Consider the following 27,578-nt stretch of genomic DNA (forward strand, 5'->3'; position numbering starts at 1 on the left):
TCTTAGAGGAAACAACTGCAAGCGATTAGTGTATACTCTTCCTGAATTTTTTAAATGTACTCACACACACCTTTTTTTTTTTTTTTTAGGAAACTGGGACCTTATTATACATGCTGTTCTGAAATTTGCCTTTTTTCTACTAACAGTGTACCTTGGTTATCTTGCCGTGTGATTAATAAATCTTATGAAAGCAGGCTTTTGGGGGTCTTAAAGCTCTCTGATAACACACCTGGTTGTGTAACTTCACACAAGTCATTTTTCCTCTTAGGACTGCAGTTTCGCCCATTTGTAAAACGAGGACAGGCAGTGCACAGAGGATTCCGCTCAGTAATGCCAATGAGGAGGGCACCTCAGCCCCCTGCCCGCCTCGTGACTATCTGGGATGATCTCCAAGGTCCAGCCCTACTTGACTTGGACGGTAGCCGCCACTTTCAATAACAGATGACAAAGCCGCCGCCAGCCCTGCCAGTAAACTCCGGCGAGAAGCGCTTCTTTCATTCGCTCCCCGGGGAGGGTGACGATGATGTAGCAGCTGGGCGGGGAAGGGGGCGGGGCCAAAGGCGCTCGGCCTGCGGAGCGTGCGGGTTGGTAGGCCAGCCGCGGTCTGACGTGTTCGGCGCCGGCGTCCGGCCCCGCCCCCCCGCGGCCCAGGCCCCGCCCCTCCGTCCTTGGCGCGCCTCGGGCCCTTACAGCGCTGGCGCAGCGATGGCGGAGGCGGTGGAGCGCACAGATGAGCTGGTCCGCGAGTATCTGCTCTTCCGCGGCTTCACGCACACATTGCGGCAGCTGGACGCCGAGATCAAGGCAGACAAGGAGAAGGGGTTCCGGGTGAGGGGCCAGCGGGTGCAGCGTGGGCAGAGGCGGCCCCGAGGGAGTCCGGAGCTGGCTCTCCCCTAACACTACCCTCCAGGGCGGGAGCGGCGCTATCACCGCGCCAGGGGGACCGTCGACATCAGCGCGTCTGGCACTCTCTTGACAGATGAGGAACTGAGGCGCCGAGAGGGGACATGACTTGCCTGAAGTTACCCAGCAAGTCAGGAGCATCGCCGAGGCTGGAGCCCAGGGCTCCCTTCTCCACCCCAGCCTCCGAGCAGGTGCTGGCCAATCTTTGGCCAGGATGGCGCTGAGGTTTTAGGAGTTAAGGTTGGATAGGTGGGTGGGTTTTGGCAACAGAAATATTCTAAAGTTGGCGTCCAGTGGTATTGGAGCAAAGGGCTTTGCAGCCCAACATGTTAGCTGGATTCAGGTATCTGTTTGTTTGAGATGTCTTGGTCAGTGACTCATTGGCAGTTTGCTTCACCATTGAGGAAGACCTTGCTGTACATTTGAAAACATACTTCCTCTGCTCAGACATGATTTTCTGTTGAGAAGTTCTTGGAATTTATATGTGTATGATTTGTGTGTATGTTTGCTGATTTCAGTTGGTATTGGCAGGTGAATTGAGAGAGACAGTGGACTAGCACCAAGAACACTGGAGGGGAGTTAGGAGATCTGGGTTCTTGTCTGTCCAAAGTTAGTGGCTTCTTTGTGGCAAGAGCAAATCATTTCAGCTCTCCAGGCCTCAGTGCTCTGATGTGTAAAATAGGGGTGTTGTAGTGGTATCAATATCCAAAAGCTTTTCCATCTTGTGTACTCTGGTGTGATTGCTCCTCATAAGGAGGTGGCTCCTTTGGCAGACACCCTGGGCAGCTGCCAGGGCTTTGGTGCTGCTTTGAGGACTTGAAGGAGACAGTACATTCACCATGAGTCTTGGAATCCTGGAGTAGAGAAGCTGGGAGGAGGACTAGGAGATTGTTTCACCCTCTTTTTTTTTTCTTCTTTCTTTCTGTTTTTTAAATCTTAGGCAACTGAGACCAGAGAGTTGAAGTGACACTGCCAAGATGGTTGAGTAAGTCAGAGGCAGATCCAGGACCTGGACCCAGACCTCCTGTTTCTTGGGCTTTTACACCTGAAATTTCCACACTTGCTAGAGGGTCAGAACACATTATCTAACATCAGAAAATAACTTAAAAGCTATAACATTACTGTGTTTGGAAAGTTTTCTAGATTGCTAATGTAAACTATTTTTTTTTTAACATCCAGAAGCCACAGCAAGAAGGAAAAGCTGTATTAACTCTGTGGAGTGAGGAGAGAATTCCATTCTGTCCTTCACCACCTTCTCCATCCCACCCTTCTCTCACCAGGTGGACAAGATTGTGGACCAGCTGCAGCAGTTGATGCAGGTGTATGACTTGGCTGCCCTTCGGGATTATTGGAGCTACCTGGAGCGTCGGCTCTTCAGCCGCTTGGAGGATATGTATAGACCCACCATCAACAAGCTGAAAACCAGCCTGTTCCGCTTTTATCTCGTCTACACAATCCAGGTGCTTTTGGTTCAGGGATTTCTTGGTGAAGAGAGTTCTTTGATCCAGAAATAGATTTACTGCCTAGGGACAACTCTGTGTTACTCTGGGAAAGGGAGGAACAGTCACAGTGAAAATTATTTTTGACTCTTTTCCTACTGTTTTTTTTCCTTCTCATCTGTAGATCATCTGACTTATCTTCCTTATTCCTGTTTCCCCTCATGTGTTAAGCATGTGAGCCCGGGCGGTGTTTTAAAGAATATAAGTAGCTGAGTTAAAGTTTGAGTAAACAAAGATTATGGCTGACCTGGGGAGGTAAATCTACTTAGATTATTTGAAAATCAACTAGAAATTAATTTCTAGGATGACATTTACCATCAACACTTTAGTTTAAACCAGCTTCTTTGAAGTTACAAGGAACTTGAGAAAAGAATGATTGCCTTTATTTTATGAAGTTTATGGATCATGTTTGGCCGCTTCCGTAGCAGGCTGATATGCAAAGGCTCTCTGCTGTGCAGTGGTGAAGAATCTTACCTCCGGACTTCTGTCTCTTCCCCTTCCTTGCTCCCTCCTCCGTGTCTTGACAGACAAACAGAAATGACAAGGCTCAGGAGTTCTTTGTGAAGCAGGCCACAGAGCTCCAGAACCAGGCCGAGTGGAAGGATTGGTTTGTCCTGCCCTTCCTGCCGTCCCCAGACACCAACCCCACCTTTGCCACCTACTTTTCTCGCCAGTGGGCCGACACCTTCATCGTGTCCCTGCACAACTTCCTGAGCGTCCTGTTTCAGTGCATGCATATCCTCTCGGCTGCCCTGTCTGAGGCAGCCAGACGGTGTGATCAGGGGCCGCTGCTCTTTCCCTTTTTTTTAAATTGTAGTTGATTTACAATGTTGTATTAGCTTCTGTTGTACAGCATAGTGATTCAGTTATGCATACATATATTCTTTTTCATTATGGATTATTACAAGATATTGAATATTCCCTGTGCTATACAGTAGGACCTTGTTTATATTTTACATATAGTAGTTTAATTTGCTAATCCCAAACTCCTAATTTATCCCTGTCTCCCCACGCCTTTCCCCCTGGGTAACCATAAGTTTGTTTTCTATATCTGTGAGTCTGTTTTTTTTTTGTACATAAGTTCACTTGTGTCTTTTTTTAGATTTCACATATAAGTGATATCATGTGATATTTGTCTTTCTTTATCTGACTTAACTTCACTTAGTGTGACAATCTCTAGGCCCATCCATGTTGCTGCAAATGGCATTATTTCATTCTTTTTTATGCTGTTGCTTTTAATGCCACCATTTCTTCTACAAAATGCCCAAGGGTCACTGTCATGTGTTATGTGAGGGGGCTAGACAGATGGTGGTTATTTTGATCAGTAGGCCAGGAATCATAAATATTCGTTCTGACCCTCTGCTGCTGAAGTGGTCGTTGACATGCGTGGGCAGGGACAAGGCTAATAGTGGAGGGCTGGTGCTAGGCTCTGAGAGCAGCCCTCAAATAGGGCTGAGGGTCTCTCTCAGCAAACACAGGGGCCGGTACAGAGCTGCTTTGCAGTGAAACTGGCCATCCTTCAGAGCACCCTCTCTGTGCATGCCCATGCCCCCCAGGATTTCACTTGCCTTTATTGGGATTAGGTAGCAGGTGAGAACACTTCTTGGGTTGGAACTTCCTCCCTGTGTTAGTGTCTGGGTCACACTCTTTCTAGGGACTGCAGTGTCCCTCAACTTGTCAGAGAAAAGGAGAGCAACTTTAGGAATATATGTAGATATTTAAGAGAGAGAGAGAGGATGTAAGTAATTTACAGCCTACCTTATTTACTGTTTTGTGGGACATCCTCCTTGCTTATGCTCTTGAGGCAGGAATTCCAGGGGAGGAGCAGGGATTCGGGTTTGAAAGGGGCTGCCTGGTGAGTAACTGATAGACTGGGTGTTGTGGAGATCTTCCCAGCATCTCCTTTTTGGCCCCTGGGAGGAGCATCTTTGGTGGGGGTAGGAAGGGAGCCCTTTCCTTTTGTGCTGTGGTGATGTGTGAATTACGCTCTTGCCAGGTTTGCCTTTTTTCTCCCCCTGCTCTTTATCCTGAGGACTTTGAAACAAAACCAGCAGGGGACTGGCCCGGAGGTGGTAATGGCATGACCCATGGGCCCTCTGGGTCTCTAGGGAAGGCCCTGCCTGCTTTGTGCTCCTTTGGACTGAAGCTGTTTAAGGTGGTTGGGACAGACTGACACCCTGACCCAGAAGGAGGATGCTCATGGGGTGGCAGTCTGCAGGAAGCTTGCTTCTCAGTCTAAACCTCTGCCCACAGGAGGCTCAGCCTGGGGAGGGAAAGCCAAGTGGCCTGTCCTTCCGCCCCACTGGTAGAGCGTTGGCACTCTGCCTGCAGAGCCACTGGCTGCTGGGCTGGCTTTTAGCTGAGTGTCACTACAGCTTAAACTGGCTGTGAAGCCTGTAGGATGCTGGCTCTTATTGCTGGTATTGGGGAGAAAACGTCAGGTTTGGCTTTATGTCCTCTCTGTGGGCTCACCGGGCAGTTTGTCATGTGTCCGTGAGTCTGTTTGAACGAAGTTGGGCCAGGCCTCGTGTCACGGGAGGGACTGTTCGTAAAGCTGTGAAGAGCACACAGCACAGTCTTTACCCCGTCTCATGTTCAAGGGTGTTGCTGTGGTTGTCAGGAGTTTGGGAAGGGCTTTTACCTGTTTCGCAGGCAGGCTTATTATTTTTGTAATAGGTTTATTGAATTGTTTTATTGCAGGGTTTTTGGTGGAATATATATTTCAATTCACTGTTTTTCCCAGCTTTTTTGGAGTATAAATGACAGTTTAAAGTTGTATGTATTTAAGTTATAGAACTTGATGATTTCGTATATGTATACTTTGTGACACGATCACACCATGGTCAAGTTAATTAAAAGGCAGGTTTATTCTTTAACTTGGAGCACCAGTTCCCGTGATACTGAACTTTGATGCGGAATGCCAGAGGACCAACCAGGTTCAAGAAGAAAATGAAGTTCTGCGCCAGAAGGTTTGTTCCGAACGATACTTGCTCCTTGGGAGGAACTTCTGCTTTTTGTGTGTGAAATTGGGTAGTGGCAGTGGAGGGCTGATCAAATATTGGAAAGCACTGATGTCAGAGGATGGTGACCAGAAAGTCAGTGTTGGGGACTTGGGGGCTGTGACAGTCTGGAAATCAGAGGCAGGGTTCATGTTGTAAGTTGTGTGGCATACACAACCTGGTGATGGTAGTGAACTTTTAGGAGGAAAATGACTCAATGCATTGATGTCACCTTACAACTAACCTGCTTTCAGATGTCTTCTTCCCACCCTGGGTCCTTTTCCACCTGTCCTCTCATCTGGGTGTTTACAGCCCAGATTTGATTTAATTCTTCTCAGCTCAACTAGGTTTCTCTAGTCTGCTAAGATGATCGCTCCAACCCGCATTTGCCTCTACATTTGGCCTGAGGAGGAGCTTTTCTCTGACCTTGAAATGAACTTATCTTCAGAAAAAGGAGGCTATTTAGCGGGGAGGATATAGTTCAGTGGTAGAATACTTGCATAGTATGCATGAAGTCCTGGGTTCAATCCCCAGTACCTCCATTAAAAAAAATAAAATAAGTAAATAAATAAACCTAATTGTCTCCTCCACCAAAAAGAATGCAGAGTGGAAAAAAAAGGAAAAACAAGAAGATTTTTCAGAAGAAAATTGTAAGCTGTTTAGGTTTGGGGGTTTAAGATTCTTGGGTTTGGGGATGTGTGTGTATAATTTTCTTCAGGCAAAAGGTCAAAAGTGCTAAACTTCATTGGAAAAAAATTTTCTGTTAGAGTTCCATAGCCGATTTTGTAGATTCCAAAGAGCAAAGCAGGATTGGGTGGAGCTGTTTTTCTCAGTGAATCCAGGAATAAGCAAGTCAAACGATAAAAAGAAAAAAAAAGGGTTTTGTATATGTAACAGTTTTTAGTTTTCTCACCTCACTGTGGTCAAGAAGCAGCCGCCTCACCCATTTTTCCAGTTTGTGGAGAGTGAGATGAGCACCCCGATGCTGAGGGCCAGTGGCCTGATGAGCCAGCGTGGTTGGGTTTTGGATTTGATGTGTCTAAGGGGAGGGAAGGTTAGGCAAGCTCACTGTTTAACTCACACCCTACCCCACCCCATGTAGCTGTTCGCACTGCAAGCCGAAATCCACCGACTGAAGAAAGAAGAGCAACAGCCAGAAGAGGAGGAGGCCTTGGTCCAACACAAATTGCCCCCTTATGTCTCCAACATGGACCGCCTGGGGGACTCAGAACTGTGAGTGTGTGCCGCACCCCCTCCTCTCTCTGTCCTCTGTGCTCTCCCCTGGGGAGCACCTCACTGTGTCTCCCCTTCTCCTGGCGACTCGAAATGGTCTGAGCTTTGGGAGTAAGGACCCTGGTCCTCTAGCTGTTCCCTACCTCCCAGCCTCAGGGCCTGCCTGCATGGCTCTGCCAGGGGCCTGCACGTGCAGATGTATGCAGCCTGGGTTGAAAAACACAGCCGCTGTCATAAAGCCCTGGGACATTTCTGTGCATTGAAAGGAGCACCTCATGGATGACAAGATTGGCAACCACAGGTTGGATGCATTCTGCCATGGAAGCATGCTCCAGTCTCAAGAGTTTGGAGAAGTCATATTGGGAGAGAGGTATTTGAGCCACCTTTGAAAACAGCCAGTTAAAGCAGAAGACCCCAGCAATGATAATAATAGTTGAAGAGACCCCCTGTAGACACCATAGGCCACACGTGAGTGATCAGTGACTCAGGATGCAAACCCAGGTTCCAAATCCACATGTGGCCAAGGACTGCACTGATTGAACTGCTCTGGTTTCTGAGCCGCCGCCCTCTGATGGAAATAATATGCATGCCAAAAATCAAACTTAAAAATTTTTAGTGGCTATTTGTTTTTTTTTTAAATTAATTTTAATGATATATTTTATTTATCCCTTCTTTTCCAAAATATCATTTCAACATGCAGTGAATGTAAACAAAGTATTCATGAGCTAGCTGACACTCTTTCACGCTCAGTCTTGAATTCCAGTGTGTATTTTACACCTCCAGCACGTCTCCACCTGGACTAACCACATTTCAGGTCTTCAGTGCACGTGTGGCCAGTGGCTGTTGGAGGCGCTGCTCTGAGCTTCACCGCGGCCCTTGCCGTTGTGCTTGGTAGGCCACCGGCTCCCTTGTACAAGAACGGTACCAAGCATCATGCCTCCTTAGACCCCGGCGCGTGAACCCGGCTCAGGCCCTGGTCACGGTGGCGTCCATAGGCCAGGAGGTCTGTGCTCCGCGTTCCCCCAGTCCCCTGCAGCGCTGTGACGTTGTGCTGTGTCTGCTTGCCCAGGGCCATGGTGTGCAGCCAGAGGAACGCGTCTCTCTCCCAGTCACCGCGCGTGGGCTTCCTGTCCTCGCTGCTGCCTCAGAGTAAGAAGAGCCCCTCGAGGTTGTCGCCTGCCCAGGGCCCCCCTCAGGCTCAGAGCTCGGCCAAGAAGGAGTCCTTTGGCAGCCAGGTAAGCATAAGTCCTGCCTTTCTGACTCTCACTGGGAGGCCTCTGACCACCCACTGTACTTCCAGACCTACTCCTCGGGTGGAGACTTGTCCGCCTTCCCCTTAGGACCGGTTTCTTTGGTGTAGATCCTAAACTCACATCTCATTCCCTTTCTTCCTCCTTCCCTGCTTCTGCCTCACAGACAAGTGACGGCTCTGCAGGATGAGACTGTAGATATGAGTGTAGTGGAGGAAAGTCCACTTCAGGCATCCTGCGCCTGCTCCCCCTCATCAGCTAGAATTGCAGGTGTTGTGGACAGAATGAGACAGGAGGCCAGGGCGGGCGTGCTGATCAAGAAGGAGGGCTGGCTCTCAGCCCTAGGCCTCACCCGGTGCTTGTGCTCTGGTGCCAGCTCTCAAGCCCGCGACACCCTGCATATGAAGGGGTGGATGGCAGCGAGAGGAAGTGTGCTTTGAAGGGTCCCTTCCCTTTTCTCATAAATTTCCTCTGAACTCATGAGTGCTTCTGACCGCAATTTTGTGACTCAAGCGTAAATTCAAGCAATTCTGGACTTTGCGGTTTTCAGTGCTATAAAGTAGCCTGTAGATAATGAGTAAATTAGAGTTGCTTCTAAATTGGTGTAGAATTTCTTTGACAAGTTATTTCCTGATTCTACAAAGGATTTTTGCTATTTTTTAGTTTTATAGAAGCTTGCAAGAGAATTTCTTTTATGTCAGCCTATGTCCAAAACCCAGTAGTTTTCCTAGAGTTCCAGAACTCATTGCTTTCAGAAATGCTGACCAGAGTGAAAGTTTAACAGACCCACAGTCACACTTTATCACTTGGGTAGGGAGTATCTCCCTTTTAATTCATTTTTACTAGTTGTCGATAAAGTAAGTCGTCATCATCTCCACCTTCCTCTCCTGCCACCCTTGGCTTGTGAACCGCTGCAAGTGACACGGCGGCAGCCGCGGTGGCAGCGTGGGGCAGCTCGGGGAGACAGGTCTGCCCCAGACCGCCATCGGGACGTCAGGGCTCTTAGCGCAGCCCTTAGGTTTCGTCCTGTTGTTGAAATGCAGACGCTGAGCAGGACACGGGGAAGAGAGAGGGCGGGCTTTGGAGCCTGGCAGCTGTACCTTGTTTATCGTCCTTGCTCAGCTTGCTTAAAACACCCTACTTTGCTTAGGATGGTGATAATAGCATTCCCTCCTTTGGGGGAGAATTATTTGAGCTGACAGAAGGGCTGTTGGTGTATGGAGTGCCTGGCAGGTTATAAGCAGGCAGTACATTTCAGTAGTTGTTGTTGGGAAGATACTGGCGGATTGGGTACCCGAGTCAGTTCTGAGACCTAAAAGTGGCAGCAATGCAAGGTGACTGCAGCCTCAGCATCCAGGGGGTTTGTTGTGGTCAAACATCGGTCACCATTATTCCTGCAACTTTCTGAAGTTCCAGCCTTAAAATTAGAAATCTAGTTTTATGGAATGTGGCTGAGTAAGTTTTACTGTTTGCTTTGCAAATCTTTCACTGTGCAAGACTTTTATAAGTGTAATAGATGATGTGTGGAGTGCTGGGTCCCTTGAAATGTGCATGAAAGGATGAAATTCAATTTCATCGACTTAAAATGAAAGGAAACACAGAGACAGGGTCTTTGGGGTTTTACCTGCGGCCTTGTCTTTGTGTGTTCAGGCACTCGGTGCCCAATGGTAGGGGTGAAATGGGACTGGAAATGTTCTGTGCAGTTACTGTTCAAGAGATGAGGACAAGAATGTGTAATTTGTCGCAGACATTCCTTACCTTGCCTCTGAAATATTTAAAAAAGCCTGGGTCACCGTGTGGTATGTTAACAGGGGAGGGGTAGCCCTCTTTCCATTTCCCTAATGGAGACAATAGATGTCTGTGATCTGAAAAACCTAGTGATTGGGGCACTTGTTTTTTAATTGATTTATTGACTAAGCAGTGATACTTCAGTTCTAAAAATAACTAGTATATTTGAGGTTCAGGAAAATCACATAATTTTCGATTTGGAGGAAGCTTAAAGATCGTCTGGCCCTCCTCCTACTAAATAGAGATTCATGTTCTCTGATTGATTGCCTCCCATGGTGGGAAGCTCACTGCTTATGTACGTGGGTTGTTTGCTTGATGAAAGCTGTTAGTTGAAACCGCTATGGTTTTTACTCACTTAGGTTTGCCTTCAAGCTACATGGAATAAGGCTTCTGGTTAGGACCACCCTTCCTATCTTTTCCAGGCTAAGCACTCTCTGTTCATTCCTGCCTCTCCCCCAAACTGCTAACCCATATGGCATGATTTCTAGACCTCTCACCATCCTGGTTCTCTTCCTCTGGGGGGACAGTCTAAGTTTTTAATTCCTCTGTACAATTGATGGCCAAATTTGAGTGTACAATTCAAGATGTTCTCTTACCAATACCAAATGCAGTCAGCTGTATGATCACTTCCTATGATTTTAATGATGTATTGCTTTTAACTCAATAGAACTCAATAGGAATGCCGTTTTTTAATACCTTTATTGTGATATGATTCCTATACAGTAAACTATACATACTTCAGATGTACAATTTGATAGGTGTGTGTGCCAATGAAACTACCACCACAATCAAGATAGCTAACATTTCCATCACTCTCCAGGAGGTGCAAATTTCAAATTTCCAATTTATCCCTTCTCACCCCCTTTACTGCCTGGTAACCATAAATTTGTTCTCTATGTCTATGAGTCTGTTTCTGTTTTGTAGATAAGTTCCTTTGTGTCTTTTTTTAGATTCCACATACAAGCGATATCATATAGTAAGAAATGCCATTTTTTAATAAGCCACGTGGCTTTGTTCATATATTAAACACATAGTATTTTCCTCAATACTGCCATGCCAGAGCTCCCTGTTTCTTTTTCACTCTTGATAATCAAACAACAACGTAAGCTGCATTATTAAATTAGCAATGCAGATGACTAGGCTTTTCTTTTTTTTTTTATAGTTTATTTTTTATTGTGTTACTTATTTTAATTTTGGCAAGGGGGGAGGTAATTAGGTTTACTTATTTTTAAAGGAGGTACTGGAATTGAACCCAGGACCTTATGCATGCTAAGCATGTGCTCTACCACTTGAGCTACACCCTCCCCCTCCTATTTTAAATATTATTTACATATAGCATTGTACAATTGTCTCAACATCATACGCACTTGTGACGGGTTGCTGTAACTGTTGTTATTACTGAAAAGTTCATAGCATTATAGATGCAAAATCTATGGTGATGCACTCTCCATGCTTTCAATATGAATCTGGAGGCAAATGTTTAAAAACAGATGGAAGTGACTCTAAAACCACAATTCCCAAGCTCTTCTGGGATCTCTGCGACCGTAGCCCCCGAGGGCACCTCCTCTGCAGGCTCCCCCCACTGCAGTTTTACTCCATTGTCCCTGCTGGTTCTAATTCCGCCCCTTCCACACGCGCTTAGTCAGCCATGGGACTGCCGGGGGGAATTACAGTTATTACAGCGATAACCTTTAATTGGCTGTAATGTAAAGAAAGCAAAGCATCCGCGGACTCCTGTATTTGTATCTCTTATTAGTATCAGCTACCTCGTAGCTCCTGAGACAGCAGCAGTAAGAATGCTGCCCTTGGGGCTGTTTCTGTGCATCTTAGCAGGATGGGGGAAAAGGAGCCCTCTTCCCCATCTTCCTTCTGTGATTTCTGTGTTCCCAGTGCCTGCCTTCTGAGTGGCTTTATTTTGCTTCAGATGAGGCCAGATTACTGGAACTTGTTCTCTGTCCCATTCGGACGACTGCCTGGCAAGCTCTATTCAGGCCACTGAAAATGAATTCAGGTCCTTCTCTGGAGTGAGAAGTGAGAAGGTCAAATGATAAAGCCTGGGCTAAGATAGCTCTCCTGAACTATAGGAGACAGGTAGATTACGATAGAATATAAAAATATAATTTGGAGCATTGGAATGTCTGGTAGTTAAGATTTTTATCAGGTTTGTGCTTAAAACAAAGCTTTCAATTACTGGCTGTGTCACAGTGAACATTTACTTAAGTTATGTGCATTTGTAGCTAGACACATTCACCTTAACCTGCTTATTTGGGTGTTTGGTGGACAGCTGCATTCATCAGCTTTCAGCACACTATTCTTTTGAATAGCTTAGATGCAGTTTAAGGATAAGGTGTCTCTAAGCAGGACCTGATAGGTCACACTTAGGTCTAGCGCTCTCTTGGTATAGACTACCCTATCATTATAAAGGTAGTTCTTCTAAATTTATTGCAGTGCCTTACGTTAATGCCTGTTTGAATTTTCACCTGAGAGCACTGTTCAGCCCCCAACCAGTGATGTATGGGACAGTGTCCTTGCCATCTTGACTTGGCAAGGGAAGCACTGCTTTTGTACTTCTTAATATTGTATTTCCCAGACTCGCTGGGGAAGCGTTACGGTGGCTTTTGTGTCGTTTAGAGGAATTTGAAGTCTATCCTAAGCCTTCCTATTCCATTAGTATGGGCCAATTGAATTGAGCACTCTTCACAGCGCACACTGGAAAGGGAAATGACATCTTTTACCAGGTGTAGCAGGTGAAAAAGGAAAGACGAGAGTGCCACCAAGTGCCTGTCCCTGCTCTGCATCCTCCCCAACCTGTGGTCCCAAGGTGGGGTACCCCTGTGGTCCACGTACTTCCCCTGGGAACGCATGCAGTATTAAATAGGTTCTTCTCCGCTTTCTTCTCAGATATCCAGTTTAAAGATCTCTTGGTCAGGCGATAAATCTGTCAAACCTGAATCATAGTTGTGTCAGGCTGTTTGAGATCTCGTTGCTTGCAGGGATCCTACTATTTTGGAAAACAGCTGTCAACCCAGGAAGCTGATCTTCCTTCTCCTCTCAGCATTGTTTTCGTAGCTAGCTGTGGAGCCCCCGTGGCCACCTTTGAAATCTAGAAAGTGTGGCCTCTGCTGCCATTTCTTTTGTCTTTTGTATCAAAATGTGAGAACTTTTGGAGACATGTTTTGCAATTCTTCATTTCTAGTTTTATTTATTCGAGTCCACTTTTTTTTCTTGATAATTCTAGCTAAAGTTTTGTCTATTTTGTTTAACTTCCCAAACCCAGCTCTTAGTTTCATTGATCCTTTCTGTTGTCTCTTTAGTCTCTGTTTCATTATTTTCCACTCTGATCTTTGTTATTTCCTTCCTTGTACTAACTTTGGGCTTCGCTTACTCTTCCTTGAGGTGTAAAGTTATGTTGTTTATTTGAGGTCTTTCTTCTTAGTGTAGATGTTTATTATTACAAACTTCCCTCTTAGAACTGCTTTTGCTGCACCTCATAAGTTTTGGTGTATTCTGTTTCCATTTTTATTTGTCTCAAGATATTTTTTTATTTCTCTTTTGATGTCTTCTTTGACCCATTGGTTGCTCAGGAGCATATTGTTCAGTCTCCACATATTTATGAATTTTTTAGTTTTTTCCTTGTAATTGATTTCTAGTTTCATCCATTGTGGTGCTTGATGTGATTTCAGTCTCCTTAAAAATTTCAAGACTTGTTTTGTGGGTTAACATATGACCTGTCCTAGAGAATGTTCCGTGTGTGCTTAAGAAGAATGTATATTCTGCTGCTTTGGGATGGAATGTTCTGTAAATGTCTATTAAGTCCACCTGGTCTAATGTGCAGTTTAAGTCCAGTGTTTCCCTGGTGATTTTCTGTCTGGATGACTTATCCGTTGGTGAAAGTAGGGTATTGAAGTCCCCAACTATTGTGTTGCTGCCTGTTTCTCCCTTCAGGTCAGTTAATTAATATTTGCTTTATATATTGAGGTGCTCTGATATCAGGTGCATAAATATTCACAAATGTTATATCCTCTTGTTGGTGTGACCCCTTTATCATTCATTATATAACAGCCTTTTTTGTCTTATTACAGTCTTTGACTTAAAATCTATTTTGTCTAAGTATAGCCTATCCTGTGGAACTCTTCAGTCTGAGCAGTTTGCCCTCTGAATCAGTAGATATGGAGAGGAACCAATGGATTTGTGTAAGAAAGGTTGGCACTCTTGGATCACATCCTGGGGAGTGAACGTCCCCCCGACTTCTTCCACCCCTGCCCCGGGAACGTGTGAGGGACCATGGTTACCTCAAGATCACCTTTTACTTTTGGGAGGAGAAGTTACCTTCCACTTTCTCAGACTGTGGAACCTGGCCAGTGTTCCTTGGACCATCAGATGCTTCTCAAGGAGGGCCAGAAGCACCGAGAGATGGGCTTTATCTTCGTGGTTGTTTAGCTCTGGGGTTATGACGTTTCTTCTGGTCTCTTCTGTTCAGTGTCACTTTCTTCCATGTGCTTTCTTCAGGTTTCTCAGTGCGTGGGGCTGCTGTCAGATCTGGGTGTGAATCCCTGCTCTGTCGAGCTCTCCCTGTGTAGACCAGTAACTTAACCTCTCTAAGCATCCGCTCTCCATGTTAAATGATGCCCTCATCTTTAAGGGGATGTTGTAAAGATCTTAGCATGGCGCCTTTTATGGTAAACACTCAGTGAATAACATATATTGATGTTGGTTTTCTTCTTAGGTCATTTTTTTTTAATCTTAACTAAGAACTTTACTTTTTTCAAAATAAATCAGAATTCAGAGAATCAAATACTTTCTCTAGAAGAAACATCTGTTACGGGCACAAGTAGACACCACTGGAGGTCGCCTCAGCCAGAAAAACAAAGATAATCAGTACCGTGTCGGTCAGCCACAGCGAGGCTCCACGTAAACTAATAGCCTTTAAAATTTCCTGTCTTAACTGTTCTCATCACTCCAGGTCCAAGGAATCTATGTTAATCATTTTAAGTTGTTTAACATTAACGTGAGAATAATAAGAAGAACTGGAAAGCCACAAGTAGACTTAGGCTGAGTTTACTCTCTTTACTTAGGTCTTGTGTGCAAATGGCTTGTGAGGAGGTTGGTGGCAGAATGGCTGTCTGCATCCAGATCCCTTTGCTAAGAGTATAAAGGAAGGGGCGAGTAGGAGGGTGACCATCACAATTTGTGGGAATGGGGTTGGAAAAAGAGAACCCAGCCAGATAATCTGGAAAGGTGAAGAGGTAGCAGCTCCCTTTTAAAAAGCTCTAGATCAGTAATCTTCAGTCTGTATGGGGGCGGGGTGGGGATTACTGAGTTTGTTAGCTGTAACCTTGGTTGACTTTCTCTTGCTATGAAAAGGAGCCAGGAGATGCGTTTCTCTTCTGTGATGTTTATCTTGTTCAAAGGTCCTTGAGTTTCCAACAGTTTCTGTTAAGAATTTCTGATTGCCTTTTAATCATTTTCAAAAACCTCAATATTTGCTAACATTGGCTGGCTTAGTCATCCACTTGGCCCAAAACAAGAGAGGTATTTATTATGTTCCGTTTCCCCTCCAGAGGGGTGATTGTATTTTGCATAATTTTTTTTTTTTCTGTATTGCCCAAACATGTAGCTGCTCATCAGTGTTTGTAACACCTAGCGTAGGGCCTGACCTGCCTCCTAATCGTGCCTGCTAAGTGCTGGTCTCTTCCCCTTAACTGAAGTCAGCTGTTCTGATTAGATCAGAGAGCTCTGTGTATCTCCACCTCCAGGTGATAGATGTGGCTGGCGGAGGAGTGCTGGGGACCTGTCCTCTCAGGACTGAGGAGTGGGGAACAGAAAGGAGGAGGTCCAGACTGCTTGTGTTTCATCCTTGACTTTGCTCAGGGGCTGAGATAGTAACATTTTAGATACTTGCTCAGCATGGCCAGGGAGGAACCTCACCCACGAGCTGCTGGGTAGAGGCCACTCCCTGGCTCCTGCTCCCCTCCTGGCCCAGGTGTCACGGCCCGAGCACAGGTGGGAATAGACTTCACAGCTTGGCGTCTCGTTCTCCAGACCGCCAAGGGCAGGGAGCCAGCGAGCGCACCCAAGGACGGGAAGAACCTCTTCAGCGGACTGGCCACGGGGGAGTCCAGCTGGTCGCAGCACCGGCAGCGGCGTCTGCAGGATCACGGCAAGGAACGGAAGGAGCTCCTCTCCATGACTCTGCAGGTGTGGTTTGGCCTCGGCATCTCACGAACACCCATGGGGACACCACGGGGCTACATGGTGGAGGGCTGTGGAAAATGGGAGAGGGGGCGCTCTTACCTCTCTTGATTTCTTCTTTGTAGAGTGTGGTTTTGCCTAACTGGATTTTAGAACAAAACAACCTGGCTCTCCAGGAGTCCCTCTTTCCGGTGTAGTGCATCCCTAAATAGGGGCTATGAAATGCCGGCTTCTAAAAATGTTCCTAGAAGATGAGATCTGTGAATAATTGGTTTGGGACCCTTGGCATGCTGTGTCCTTCCCTTAGGTTAACTGCGCATGTTAGCATGCCATGAGTGCTCAGAATCAGTGGGAGAGATTTTTCAAAAAGCCATAAAAAAGAATGAATGCCTTTTGCAGCAACAGAACGGACCTCAAGATCATCATACGAAGTGAAATAAATCAGAGAAAGACAAGTATCGTATGGTATCACTTATATGTGGAATCTAAAAAAAATGATACAAATGAACTTATTTACAAAACAAAACAGACTTAGACACAGAAAACAAACTTATGGTTACCAAAGTGGAAAGGCAGGGTGGAGGGATGAATTAGTTTGGAATTAGCAGATACAAAATATTATATATAAAATAGATAAATAACAAGGTCTTATTTTGTAGCACAGGGAACTATATTCAATATCTTGCAATAAATTATAATGGAAAAGGAAAAAAAAATTAGCTGGAGAGAGACCATTTTTCTTGGTTTAACCCAGCATCACGCAGACTTGCTCGATCACAGGATCCCTTTCGTCTGCACTCCCAACTGGAGTTGCTGCCCCGAGGGCCTTGTGCCCACACAGCATCCTGCTGCGGCCTGGGCCTTGCCACCCTGAGTTTAGGGACTCCCCCCACTAGTCAATATAGGTTGGGGTATGCTCTTCCTGGAAGTAGAAGCTGCTTCCACTTCAGTTAAATATTCTGGTTTGAAGGCAGAAGCCCAAAGGATTTATTGCCTAAGTCACCTTGTTGACCGTTTATCTCCTAATAGGGGCTTCTTGCCTGTTTAAAGACATTTTTGGTGTTAGCAGCTCTGTACTGTACTGTACTGGTTCTGGTTTGATGGCATAGACTCTTAAGACTCTGATCTCAAATCCTTCTATTCAGTGCTGTAGGATAAAGGTGCACCTGAGCTCAGCCACTCCCATAAGGCACCTTTCTGAGCTTGGAGGTCCCTGTTCCTCTGTCTTATCTGTTTTTCACTCTAGAAGTGCTTTTTCTGTGACCCTGAGGAGCCTCAGGAACCAGAGGGTTGGTAAAGCGTGCCCTGGCTGATGCCCCCTGGCTGGAGTTATGTCTGGGTGAGCAGGCAGTCATCATGGTGACAAGATGGGCAGCTGCAGCCCACCTGGGGGCAGGTGTGTGGGGTGCCATTTGTGCCCCCCCTTGCTCTGGCTCTGCTGCTGTTCTTGGGTTGATCTTTTTGTCTGGCTAGTCGCCCCAGTCTCTCGAGACCACTTCCCAGGAGGAGGTGCTGGCTGGTGCAGCAGTGAACTGGTGAGGGGCCAGGCTTACCTCTGACCTGGCCTCACATCCACATCCCCCTGTAAGCTCTTGATCTTGGACAAGTTATTTAACTTCTGCTTTCAGTCATAGTTTCCAGAACTATAAAATGGGGTCAATGATAGTATCTCAGATGGTTTGGGGGAGAATTAAATGAGACAGTCAGGAGTGCCTGCACGCTATAGGCACTCAGTAACCCACTCTCATGATCATTGGTCAGGTCTGTCAAGTTGGTGTGTGTCCTGAATCCCGTCTGTCGTGACCAGGAACCTGTGGCCCACATGCCCTCAGCAGGGCCTGGGAGAGGAGCAAGGCCCTAGGAAGGGGCCGCTGGCAGAGCAGGCACTGCATCTTCCCGGGCGAGCTGGGCTCTGCTTTCATTGTCCAGAGCTCTCTCCTGCAGACCCGAGTCCACTGAGATCCTCCCCCGAGGGCTGAGGCCTGGCATCCTAGACACCCGGCAGTAGGTTCCCAGACCTGGGGAATGACTGGACCCAGTGCAGACCTGGCACAACTGACTCATCCCGCTTTGTTTGGCACAGTGTGCAGAGAAGAAGCCTGAAGCTGGTGGCCTGGAGGCAGAGCCCTGCCCAGAGCTCCACGTGGAGGCACTGGAGACACTGACGCGGGCCCCCACAGCAGGCCCTGAGGGTGGGGGTGTCCGCCCCGAGCAGCCATTCATTGTGCTGGGGCAGGAGGAGTACGGAGAGCACCACTCCTCCATCATGCACTGCAGGTGGGTTCCCAGGGCCACGTGGCTGGAGGGACTGGGTTCCCTGGAAGCCTGGGTTTCCAGGTTTAGTAGGCAGGAGGATGGGGAGAACAGGTGCTGATGGTGGGACAGTCCCAAGGGACCGTGGTCACTCCTAAACTGTCAGAGGACACTGGACAGCTGCCTTCGAGGGTCCTGCCGAGAGCAGCCTCTGGCCTGGTCAGATCTCTACTTTCTCTGATCCTCACGGAGTGTGACGTCCAGAGGCTCAGTGATCCCTTGCTCTGGCGGACGTGATTGCTCGGGAGGTGATGCGGGAGGCTGTTGGTCTCCAGAGGCTGTGAGTGCTGAGGGTGGGCCGTGTGCATCTGCCCACTGTTCTGTCCCTGTGCTTACCGCAGGGCTCAGCACACGGTAGGTGCTTCATAAGTAGTTCTCAGACAGATGAGTGAGTGAGTATTTCTAGAAATAGTCCATGTCAGTCCTCGGAGTATAGGCATTTGGGGATTATTTCTTAAAACAGGAGGAGGATCAGAAAAGCAGTCCTCTAGGTGTTGAGGACTAAGAGGATGGCGGACTAAGGCAAGATGCTAACAGCATCCCTCTTTCTCTCATCTCAGAGTGGACTGCTCGGGGAGGAGGGTCGCCAGCTTAGATGTGGACGGGGTCATCAAAGTGTGGTCCTTCAACCCCATCATGCAGACCAAGGCGTCCTCCATTTCCAAGTCACCGCTGCTCTCTTTAGAGTGGGCCACCAAGCGGGACAGGCTGGTGAGTAGTCTTGCCTCGTTGCTGGCTTCATGGTCTAAGTGAAGAACTCCCCGGGCCTCACCCCGGCGGCTCCGGCATCACGGGCATGGTTGAGGCAACTGTGCCAAGCCCCTCCCTCTCTCTCTTACTGGGAATTCAGGGACCACACATCTAGGACTGTCCCAGCAGGCTCCTGGTTGGAGGGTACTGGATTAACAAGAATTGGAATGAGACTGCAGTGGGACCTGGAGGACGCTCTCCTGTCAGATGGCAGAGGCTTTCTTGCATGTGTGGGGGTCTGGTTCGCTTTTCCATCTTCCCTGGGGAGAGACCAGCTTTCTCCCCTACCAGCTCCTGTCACCCCTGCATGTTCCTGACCACCACCATGAATGTTCTCAGCTGCTCCCTCCTCCTGCTGAGACCCCTCCCCATGCTGGGCTGGGGGTGTGTCCTGTTCTGTGGTCCCCAAGGGGCTCACACAGTGGTGTTAGCACAGGGTGCCTTTTCCTTCTGGACTTTAATATTTGAGATAGAATCTGCAGTTAAGGAGATAAAGTTGATTTACAGTTTTTTCCCCACTATATTCCATTTTAGAGGGGGTCTTAGCTGGCAGCCCAAGGAGCAAACCTTGTTTATTTATAATTTTTTAAACTCTTTTTTATGTTTGTTTGTTTGTTTATTTTTTTGGTGGGGGAGAGGTGTATTTATTTATTTTTAATGGAGGTACTGGGAATTGAACCCAGGACCTCAGGCATGCTAAGCATGCACTCTGCCACTGAGCTATACCGACCCCATTTTTTAAAAATAATTTCTGAGAACTGCAGGAATTATCCATATGTACGAGGATCTCGGGGCTTACCCTATACCAGTGTCAATTTGTCAAGTGAATGCTGAGGCCATATTCTAGGTAATACTCCAGGGGGGGCCCTCAGACCTACTTTTGGTATTTTCTTCTGGTAGTCCTCGTTAATTGTCTTTGAAGTTTTCACCAAATAAATCATAAGCTCCTGAAGGCAAGGAGAGCCTCCTCTATTTTTCCTGGAGGCCTTTATAGGCCCAGAGCCAGAGTTGTCCAGCCGGGGGCCAGTGCCCAGGGCGGTGTGGTGGTGGATCAGGAGTGAGAGGGCAGGAGGAGGACAGCTGGGATTTAAACTGGAAGACATGGAGGGGCAGGCAGAGGGCCTGGTCTCCAGCTGTACCTAAGGTGATCCTTCTCTCCCATTCCAGATTCCTTTTGTGGTTTTGCTTCTGCTCAAAGTCATCTCTGATGTCCTTAGTTTTTAAATGATGTCCAGTTTAGCCGGATTACCTTTGAACTAGCTGGAGAAGTGGAGGCGGGCCTCACTTGTGGCCTGGCCCTGCAGTGGGCCTCTCTGGCTGGGCCTGACCCTAGCTGTCCTTCGCTCCTCCTGCCTGTCTCCTTCTAGCTCCTGCTGGGCAGTGGCGTGGGGACTGTGCGCCTGTATGACACAGAGGCCAAGAAGAATCTCTGTGAGATCAACATCAATGAAGATATGCCAAGGTGAGCCAGAGGCCGCCCCCTGCCCCCTGCCCCCTGCCCCCGTACCCCCAGGGATATGGCCAGGTGAGCTGGAGGCTGCCCCCCGCCCCTGTGCTCTTGGGGCCCAGCTCGTCCTCCTGCCGTGGGTGGCGGAGCGCTGACCCTGCCCCACGTGTGTTGCAGAATCCTGTCTCTGGCCTGCAGCCCCAGCGGGGCCTCTTTCGTCTGTTCCGCCGCAGCTCCGAGCCTCGCTGCCCAGGTGGACTTGTCAGCGCCGGACATCAGCAGCAAGGGTGCTAACTATGTTCCTGGAAGGCTGCTGCTGTGGGACACGAAAGCCATGAAGCAGCAGGTGCGGGCCTGTCCGGGGTCTCCCTGGGGCTGCTCACCCTCCCGGGAGGGATCACAGCCTGCGCTGCCCTCTTTTGGAGGTCTCTTCCCACTCTTTGCTTCAGGCTCCTCACGTTTTGACTTGTGAGGAAATTTCAAAGTTTAGGTGTTGAAAAGTAGTAATACTCCGGTTGGGCAGATTGCAACTGAAGTCGTTCAGGATCATGCCACAAACTTAGAATTCACACAGAGCCTCCCGGCAGGCCCTTTAGGCTTATTTAAAATTTTTTTTATTTTTAAAGAATATTTTTTCTTTTTATGGGGAGCAGTTTTAGGCTCACAGTAAAATTGAGAGGAAGGTACAGAGGTTTCCCGTATACCGGGGCCCCACACACACACAGCCTCCCCTGCTGTCAGATCCCCACTGGAGCGGGACGTTAGTTATTACTGATGCACCTGCACTGACATGTCGTCATTGCCCAAAGTCCATTGTTTACATCAGGGCTCAGTCTGAGGCTTGTACATTCTGTGGGTTTGGACGCATGTGTAGTGACACGTACTCACCATTATAGTGTCACAAAAGGTGTTTTCACTGCCCTAAAAATCCTCTGCTCTCTTTATGCTCCCTGGCCCCCACCCCTGGCAACCATGGATCTTTGTACTGCCTCCGTAGTTTTGCTTTTTCCAGAATATTGTGTGGTTGGAATCAGGCAGCCTTTTCAGACTGGTTTCTTTCACTTAGTGTCATGCATCCGGTAGATGCTTCCCTTCTTCCACCTGGTCTGATTCGGTCCTTTTTAATCTTGTTTTTTTCTGTTAATGGACCTTTTGTGATTTATAATTTAATGTTTACTTGTTATTTAAAATTTTTTAACTAAACATAGAAAAGAATATTGAGATCATAGGTATATGGAATAATGAGAAGATAAGCCATAAAATGAGCACCTACTTACCGTCACAGTTTAAAAGTAGAGCATCACCAATACTTGTTATGCTCTGGTGTGCCCTTCCTCAGTCTTAGTCTCTTCCCCGTTTCAGACAGAACCTGTCTTGAAATTTGGCTTATTATTGTCATACATTTTAAAGTTGGTTCTTTTTCTAGCTCCAGTTCTCCTTGGATCCAGAGCCCATTGCCATCAACTGCACAGCCTTCAACCACAATGGGAACCTGCTGGTCACGGGGGCGGCGGATGGCGTCATCCGGCTGTTCGGTCAGCAAGTGTACTCACGGCCATCCGGACCCCTCCTTAAATGTCCCAGGGAAGGGAGTTGGGTTTTTGCCAGCTGGTCTAGAGGCTACTGAAAACCCCAGTTCAGGATGCTCACAATCAAACTTAACTTTGGTCAGAGTCTGCCCCTCATAATCACCTTGCACGTGGTTGGTGTCAGTGGCCACTGAAGGGGTGGGGCTCAGCAGCCCTTGAGTCTTGAGTTGTTGGATCTGATCCTCATGGCCTGAATGAGATCCAGGAGGATGCGGGAGAGTAATGCCGTCCTGTCCTCTTGGTGCAGCCACGTCATTGTCCCCATGAGAGCGTTAGGATGGTGTGCATCAGAGTTGTTGGCTAAAGCTCCCTACGCCAGGCCTGTCCCAGGAGACTGGAGTCAGAGGGTCTGGGAAGGCACCAGGAACTGGGCCTTTAACAGGTCTCTAGGGCACCCAGAGCTAACTGGTGGGAAGATACAGAGGCCCCCCAGGAAGGACTTTATGTTCTCCTAGGCTTACAGGCTCCCCAGATGAGCTCAGGCTCCGCCCAGGGATTCCTGAACCTCACTCCTGACCCAGTGAAAGAAGGTTTCATTTAAGATAGGTTAACAGAAGACTAGGCACAGTGGAAGAGAGAACTGAATACCCAGTGACCCCTCTTCACTGCGGGTCAGCTCTGTGACTCCTGTCGGGTCCAGGGGGCCCTCTGCCTCCAGAACAGCCCCCACCCACTGGGCCATGGGCCGGTGCCTCCTGGGCCCGGGAGGGAATCCTAGCGGCGTCTCCTTGTCTCAGATATGCAGCAGCACGAATGCGCCATGAGCTGGAAGGCCCACTGCGGGGAGGTCTGCTCTGTGGAGTTCAGCTACGACGAGAACGCGGTGTACAGCATCGGTGAGGACGGGAAGGTAGGTGGGGCCGCGTTTAGTGGGAACTACCCCCTCTGGCCAAGGCATCAGAGGTTCTAGAGAGGATGAGAGCAGCAGGATGGGCTGGGCTTCAGTCCCGACACTGCCTTTCCCTAGCTCTCTCTGCCTCAGTTCTGTCGTCTGTGAAGAGGGATAGGAGTAGTAACCAATCTCGTAGGACCTTTGTGAGGTTTAATGAGTTCAGTGGGAGTTGGCTGTTCTTATGAAAGGTGGGGTGGGCCCATGTCCTTTCTCCTTGTAGCAAAAATGACTCATCTCACTGACCCACCCCACTCGGTGGGGTCCTGATGGGCAGGGTGTACTTCACTGAGCTTGGTCACTGGGTGGTCACAGCATGGATGTGTGGAGTTTCCTGGGGGGTGGGGGCTGGGGACAGCTTCTCAGAGGTAGCTCGCAGAGGCCTGAGCAGAGTCAAGAAGTGTAAAAAGGAAGTTGAGGAAGAAAGTAAAAATAGGTTTCCTCGTTTAGATTCTCTCTGGAATGATTCGTTAGGATCCTTGGAAAGGGGGCTGGGGCAGGCAGAGGTGGGAGAAAGACTTGCTTTGCATGTATACCCGCTGGGACTTTCTGGATTGTATGCTATTCACCTGTGTTAGCCATCGAAGACAGTCATTACCAAATGAATTCTTCATTTGAAAACTGTAAGAAGGGATTTTGAGATCAAAGCTCGACTTCTTATTTATTTGAGTAGGACTCTTGGGCTGCCTGTGCCTGGGGTGGGCTCCGGGGCTGTGCGCTCTGGCACCGAAGCTCAGCTGACACTCCATTGCTCGTGGTAGTTGATTGCACTGCTGAGAAACTGGAAGGATATTTGGAATTTGTCCTATTTTTAAGAAAAATTTAGTTGGTTTCTAACCCTAATAATAATTGTAATAATAACAACAACAGCAGTAGTAGTAACAGTCACGGGAGCATTGCCCCTGCTTGACAGATGGGAGTCCAGGCGAAGTCAGTAGCCGACCCTTTTCCTCCTCTGGAGTCAGGCCAGAGAGAAAGTTCAGACTTTGACCTAGGTTGCTGACTCTTTTTCTAGGTTTTCTTCCCTAAAAAAATGCTTAAATTGTGTTGGGAAGAGTTGGGACTGGGGGTGATCCCACTACCTTTCCTGGGGCCTGTGGACCCAGGCCTTCCTCCCCGGGGTCCGGCCTTGCTCGTCCTCCCCGACCCCGCGCCTGGCGGGCTGTGGCCCAGCCCCTCTTCCCTGGGGTCCGGCCTCGCTCCTCCTCCCAGACCCGCGCCTGGCGGGCCGTGGCCCAGCCCCGTGCGCTCGTGCCTTGTGGTTGCAGTTCATCCAGTGGAACATCCACAAGAGTGGCTTGAAGGTGTCTGAGTACAGCCTCCCTGCGGACGCCACGGGCCCCTTTGTGCTGTCCGGGTACAGCGGCTACAAGCAGGTTCAAGTCCCCCGGGGCCGACTCTTCGCCTTTGACTCGGAGGGAAACTACATGCTGACGTGTTCTGCCACAGGGGGTGTCATCTACAAGGTACCTGGGGCGTGGTGGTGGCAGGGAGGTTCCTCCCCAGAGGTCTGGGCCCGGCTGAAGTCAGGCGTCTGTCCCCATCCTTGTGTCTGTCCCTGCCCGAGGGCTGTGGAGAAGCCTTTGACCCAGGACGACAGTGCCTGGGTCTCCTGGCTGCAGTCCGGCTCGAGAGAGCAGGTGGGAGTGGGGACAAGTGTGACATGCCCATCCTCCTCACTGCTCATCCGTTCACTGTCCTCCAACAAGACTCTGCCCCTTTTCTGCCTCCATTCCTTGGGAATAATGCCAGTTATAGAAAACATCGAGAACTAGGGAGAAGGCTGTGTGTCGGTTTAGGGGAACACACCCTAAACAAGTGAGTGCTTAGGTTACTCTAACCTGGTGCAGAGTTGTGTTTCATGGGAGGGCCTGTGGATCGAGGACATTACAGTCCATGGCTGGGACAGATCTGCACGTGTGATTTGTCACAGGGGATGTAAGTTGTCCACTGTTTTGTCCCTCAGTTTATCTGCTAATTTTAATTCTCATGTCACACTCTCTGGTTCATGTACTTTTAAAAAATATATAATTGTATGAAATTATAAACGTCTCCTATTTTGCTAGCGTTGTCTGACAGGCTAGCAGTGAGGATTTTTGTTGTGGCCTAAGCACATATTTCTGCTTCCAAGTGAATTCAGTTCTTAGCCTCAGGGTTAGCTCTTTGGTGTTTAGTCTATGGACAGCAGCTGTGCGTGGGCACGGCCTCGGCCCTGTGCAGTGGGTACAGGAGACCCTGCTCTCCTGGGGCTCACACTCACTTTGGAAAGAGGCACGGGCACCAACAGTGAGGACAGTACCGAGTTGAGGGTTCTGAGGGGAGGAAGCTGGGTGGGGACGGAGTCCTCAGGGAGAGTGGGGGCGGGCCGTGCATTTGAGGCCTTTGAAGGAGTTGGGAGGAAGGCAGGCCTTGGGGCCCCCGGGCAGAGGGGAGCGAGGGGAGCGAGAGCACATGGTGGGGGGAGGGGGGAGGGGTGGCTGAGGTGAGAAGTAAGGAGCCTTCCGGACTGTTGACCTTGAGTGTGGTACTAGGAGGCTAGGTTTACTGAGGCCCCACTTCTCCACAGGTGAAGATGATTTGGGTGGCTTGTCCTCTCCTTCAAAATTCATTCCATAATTTATTTTTATTTACTTGTTTATTTATATATTTTAAAAATCTTTTTTAAGGTTTATTGAGGTACAATTGACAGAAATTGTGTATATTTAAGGAGTTACAATGTGATGGTTTCATACAAAGCTTCATAATTTTTTTAATTGCTATTGAGAGATACTGTAAAAAGCTTTGTTTACAAGCTTTAATTTCTTTTATTATTTGAAGATTCAGGCGGATCATACTTTGCTCTCTGTATGATTAAGTGTGTTGTGTGTGTATTGTTTTATTTTTAATCATGCAGTCTTTATCATTTGTCCTAATCAGCTCATATGGTTTGCAGTCAGACTTGCTCTGTAACTGGTTAACGGGTTGAAAGATTTTCCTCTGTATCATTTAAAAAATGTCAGTAATGGGGTCTAATTACTTGAGGAACGTAATGACCTTCAGATCCCATTTTTAAAGCCTGTAAACAATTTATGATTTTTAAAGACGTGTTCTCCACGAAGGCTGAATACTTCCTCTCTTGCTCACGGATGTTCCGTGTAGCTGGATTGATGTTCAGTCTGCTCCCAGTTCCCCTTCCTTATTCCTTTCCAACCCCTCACACCTGTACACGCAAATGAGCCCTGGACGGCCAGTGCCTCCCTGAGGGAGGCAGGCATAAAGCAGAGAGGCAGAGACGGGATATGACGTGGGAGTGGTAAATGGTGCTGGAAGAGAACACCAGGGCACTGGTAGGAGGCATGGCCCACGGCGAGTTAAAGGTGACAGAGAAAATTCTGTCTTTCAGACCATATTAGGGATTTGTTCTCCACTTTAGTTGAAGAAGTAACTATAGTTGGGAAAATGAAGGTATTTCCTGGTCCAAGCAATGAACCTGAGGCTTTCTGGACAGGTGGGCATGTGTGTCTGGGTGTGTGCTCAGCTTGGGGTCGCAGCCCCCAGGCTCGAGGCAGCTTGGCCACGGAAAGTGGTTAAAGTAGATGTGTTTGTGCGCAGTGCCTGATGATGCCGCCTCCTCTCTCTTGTCCTCCGCAGCTGTGTGGGGATGAGAAAGTTCTGGAGAGCTGTTTGAGCCTGGGTGGCCACCGTGCCCCTGTGGTCACTGTGGACTGGAGCACGGCCATGGACTGCGGGACCTGCCTCACTGCCTCCATGGACGGCAAGATCAAGCTGACCACCCTGCTGGCCCATAAACTCTGAGGGACCTGCCCTGAGGGGCACCCACAGAAGCAGTATTATCCTGGGGCAGGGAGAGACGAGACAGAAAGATGGGACGCTCCATCCCCGGCTCCTGCCAGGGTTGGGGATCTTCAGGGAGAGCCTTCCAGGGCCTCAGGCACTGGCCAGCAGCCGTGGCTGGAGCAGGAGCCATGTGCAGTGGTGGCCCGTGTTCCCCAGATCCCAGCATGCTGGGCCCTGGCAGGAGCATGCTCCACACACTGGAGGAAGGCTCAGGAAACAGGAGGAGTGTTGTGATGGCTGCTCTGCTGGCCCAGAAGAGATTGAAAGTATTTTGTATATATTTGTTGTTTTCTTTTTTAAAAAAAGAATGCTCTTGTGGTCACCTGGTGTCTCTTTCTGGAATGTGTGTGTGCAGCAGAGTGTCTCCTTTCACCCTTTGTCCTGGCCGTGGTCACTGTGAGCTTAGGCCCAAACCCAAGCTCTCACCTCCCCGTGTGGGGCTGAGCTTTATCAGAGGCTTGCTCGTTGGTTTGCTGTAGAGGTAGGACATCCTCTCTCTACCGTCCCCCTGGCTAACTAAGGTCTGTGCTGTTCTGTTTCTTTGGGCTCCTGTCAAGGATGCTATAATGTCTTCTTTTCCCTGAGAGTTGGCAGCTCGGATTACAGAAGCCTCTCAGGACAGGGGCAGGGTCTGAAGCTTCTGTATCCGGGTGGCTGAGGTTTCCCAGTACCTGTCATGGTGGTTCCTCCCGTTCTTTCAACTTTACAGCCTAGAGTTTGAACAGAGCCAATCACTCGCGCCCTCTGCTGGTGAACAACCAGAGGACAGGAGCACTTTGGCCAAAAGCTGAGCCTGGAACTTGGGGTTCAGGCTGGCCCTCTGCTCCCTGGCTGGAGTGGGACATTGAAGAGGCAGATGCCCTCACAGGGTGGGGAGGAATGAGAACTG

At 48.4% G+C, this 27,578-nt stretch overlaps 1 protein-coding gene across 2 annotated transcripts; it reads left to right on the top strand.

The window, feature by feature from the left end:
* Positions 1 to 661: 661 nt before the first annotated feature.
* On the top strand, positions 662 to 27,011 carry WDR91 (WD repeat domain 91). Of its 2 annotated transcripts, XM_074366989.1 has the most exons (15): positions 662 to 828; positions 2,184 to 2,363; positions 2,930 to 3,136; positions 5,288 to 5,371; positions 6,504 to 6,634; positions 7,704 to 7,869; positions 15,715 to 15,870; positions 17,948 to 18,141; positions 18,738 to 18,888; positions 20,295 to 20,389; positions 20,552 to 20,720; positions 21,801 to 21,909; positions 22,701 to 22,813; positions 24,121 to 24,318; positions 26,483 to 27,011. In XM_074366989.1, exons 1-15 carry the CDS (start codon positions 706 to 708, stop codon positions 26,645 to 26,647), a joined length of 2,241 nt encoding a protein of 746 aa, XP_074223090.1. In that variant the 5' UTR covers positions 662 to 705; the 3' UTR covers positions 26,648 to 27,011. The 2 variants fall into 2 exon arrangements, with proteins under 2 accessions (XP_074223090.1, XP_074223091.1); XM_074366990.1 differs by lacking the exons at positions 662 to 828; positions 2,184 to 2,363; positions 2,930 to 3,136; positions 5,288 to 5,371; positions 6,504 to 6,634 and adding an exon at positions 6,661 to 7,525.
* The last annotated feature ends 567 nt before the right edge of the window (positions 27,012 to 27,578 follow it).

Source organism: Camelus bactrianus, chromosome 7 (genome assembly GCF_048773025.1).
Source record: "Camelus bactrianus isolate YW-2024 breed Bactrian camel chromosome 7, ASM4877302v1, whole genome shotgun sequence".
NCBI classification, from domain to species: Eukaryota; Metazoa; Chordata; class Mammalia; order Artiodactyla; family Camelidae; genus Camelus; species Camelus bactrianus.

Excerpts from the sequence above, each read along its gene's own strand:
- WDR91 (XM_074366989.1), top strand. The coding sequence starts at position 706 with ATGGCGGAGGCGGTGGAGCGCACAGATGAGCTGGTCCGCGAGTATCTG. Across the intron at positions 2,364-2,929 it reads ATCTCGTCTACACAATCCAG|ACAAACAGAAATGACAAGGC; the intron begins GTGCTTTTGGTT and ends GTGTCTTGACAG. Across the intron at positions 18,889-20,294 it reads CCACCAAGCGGGACAGGCTG|CTCCTGCTGGGCAGTGGCGT; the intron begins GTGAGTAGTCTT and ends GTCTCCTTCTAG.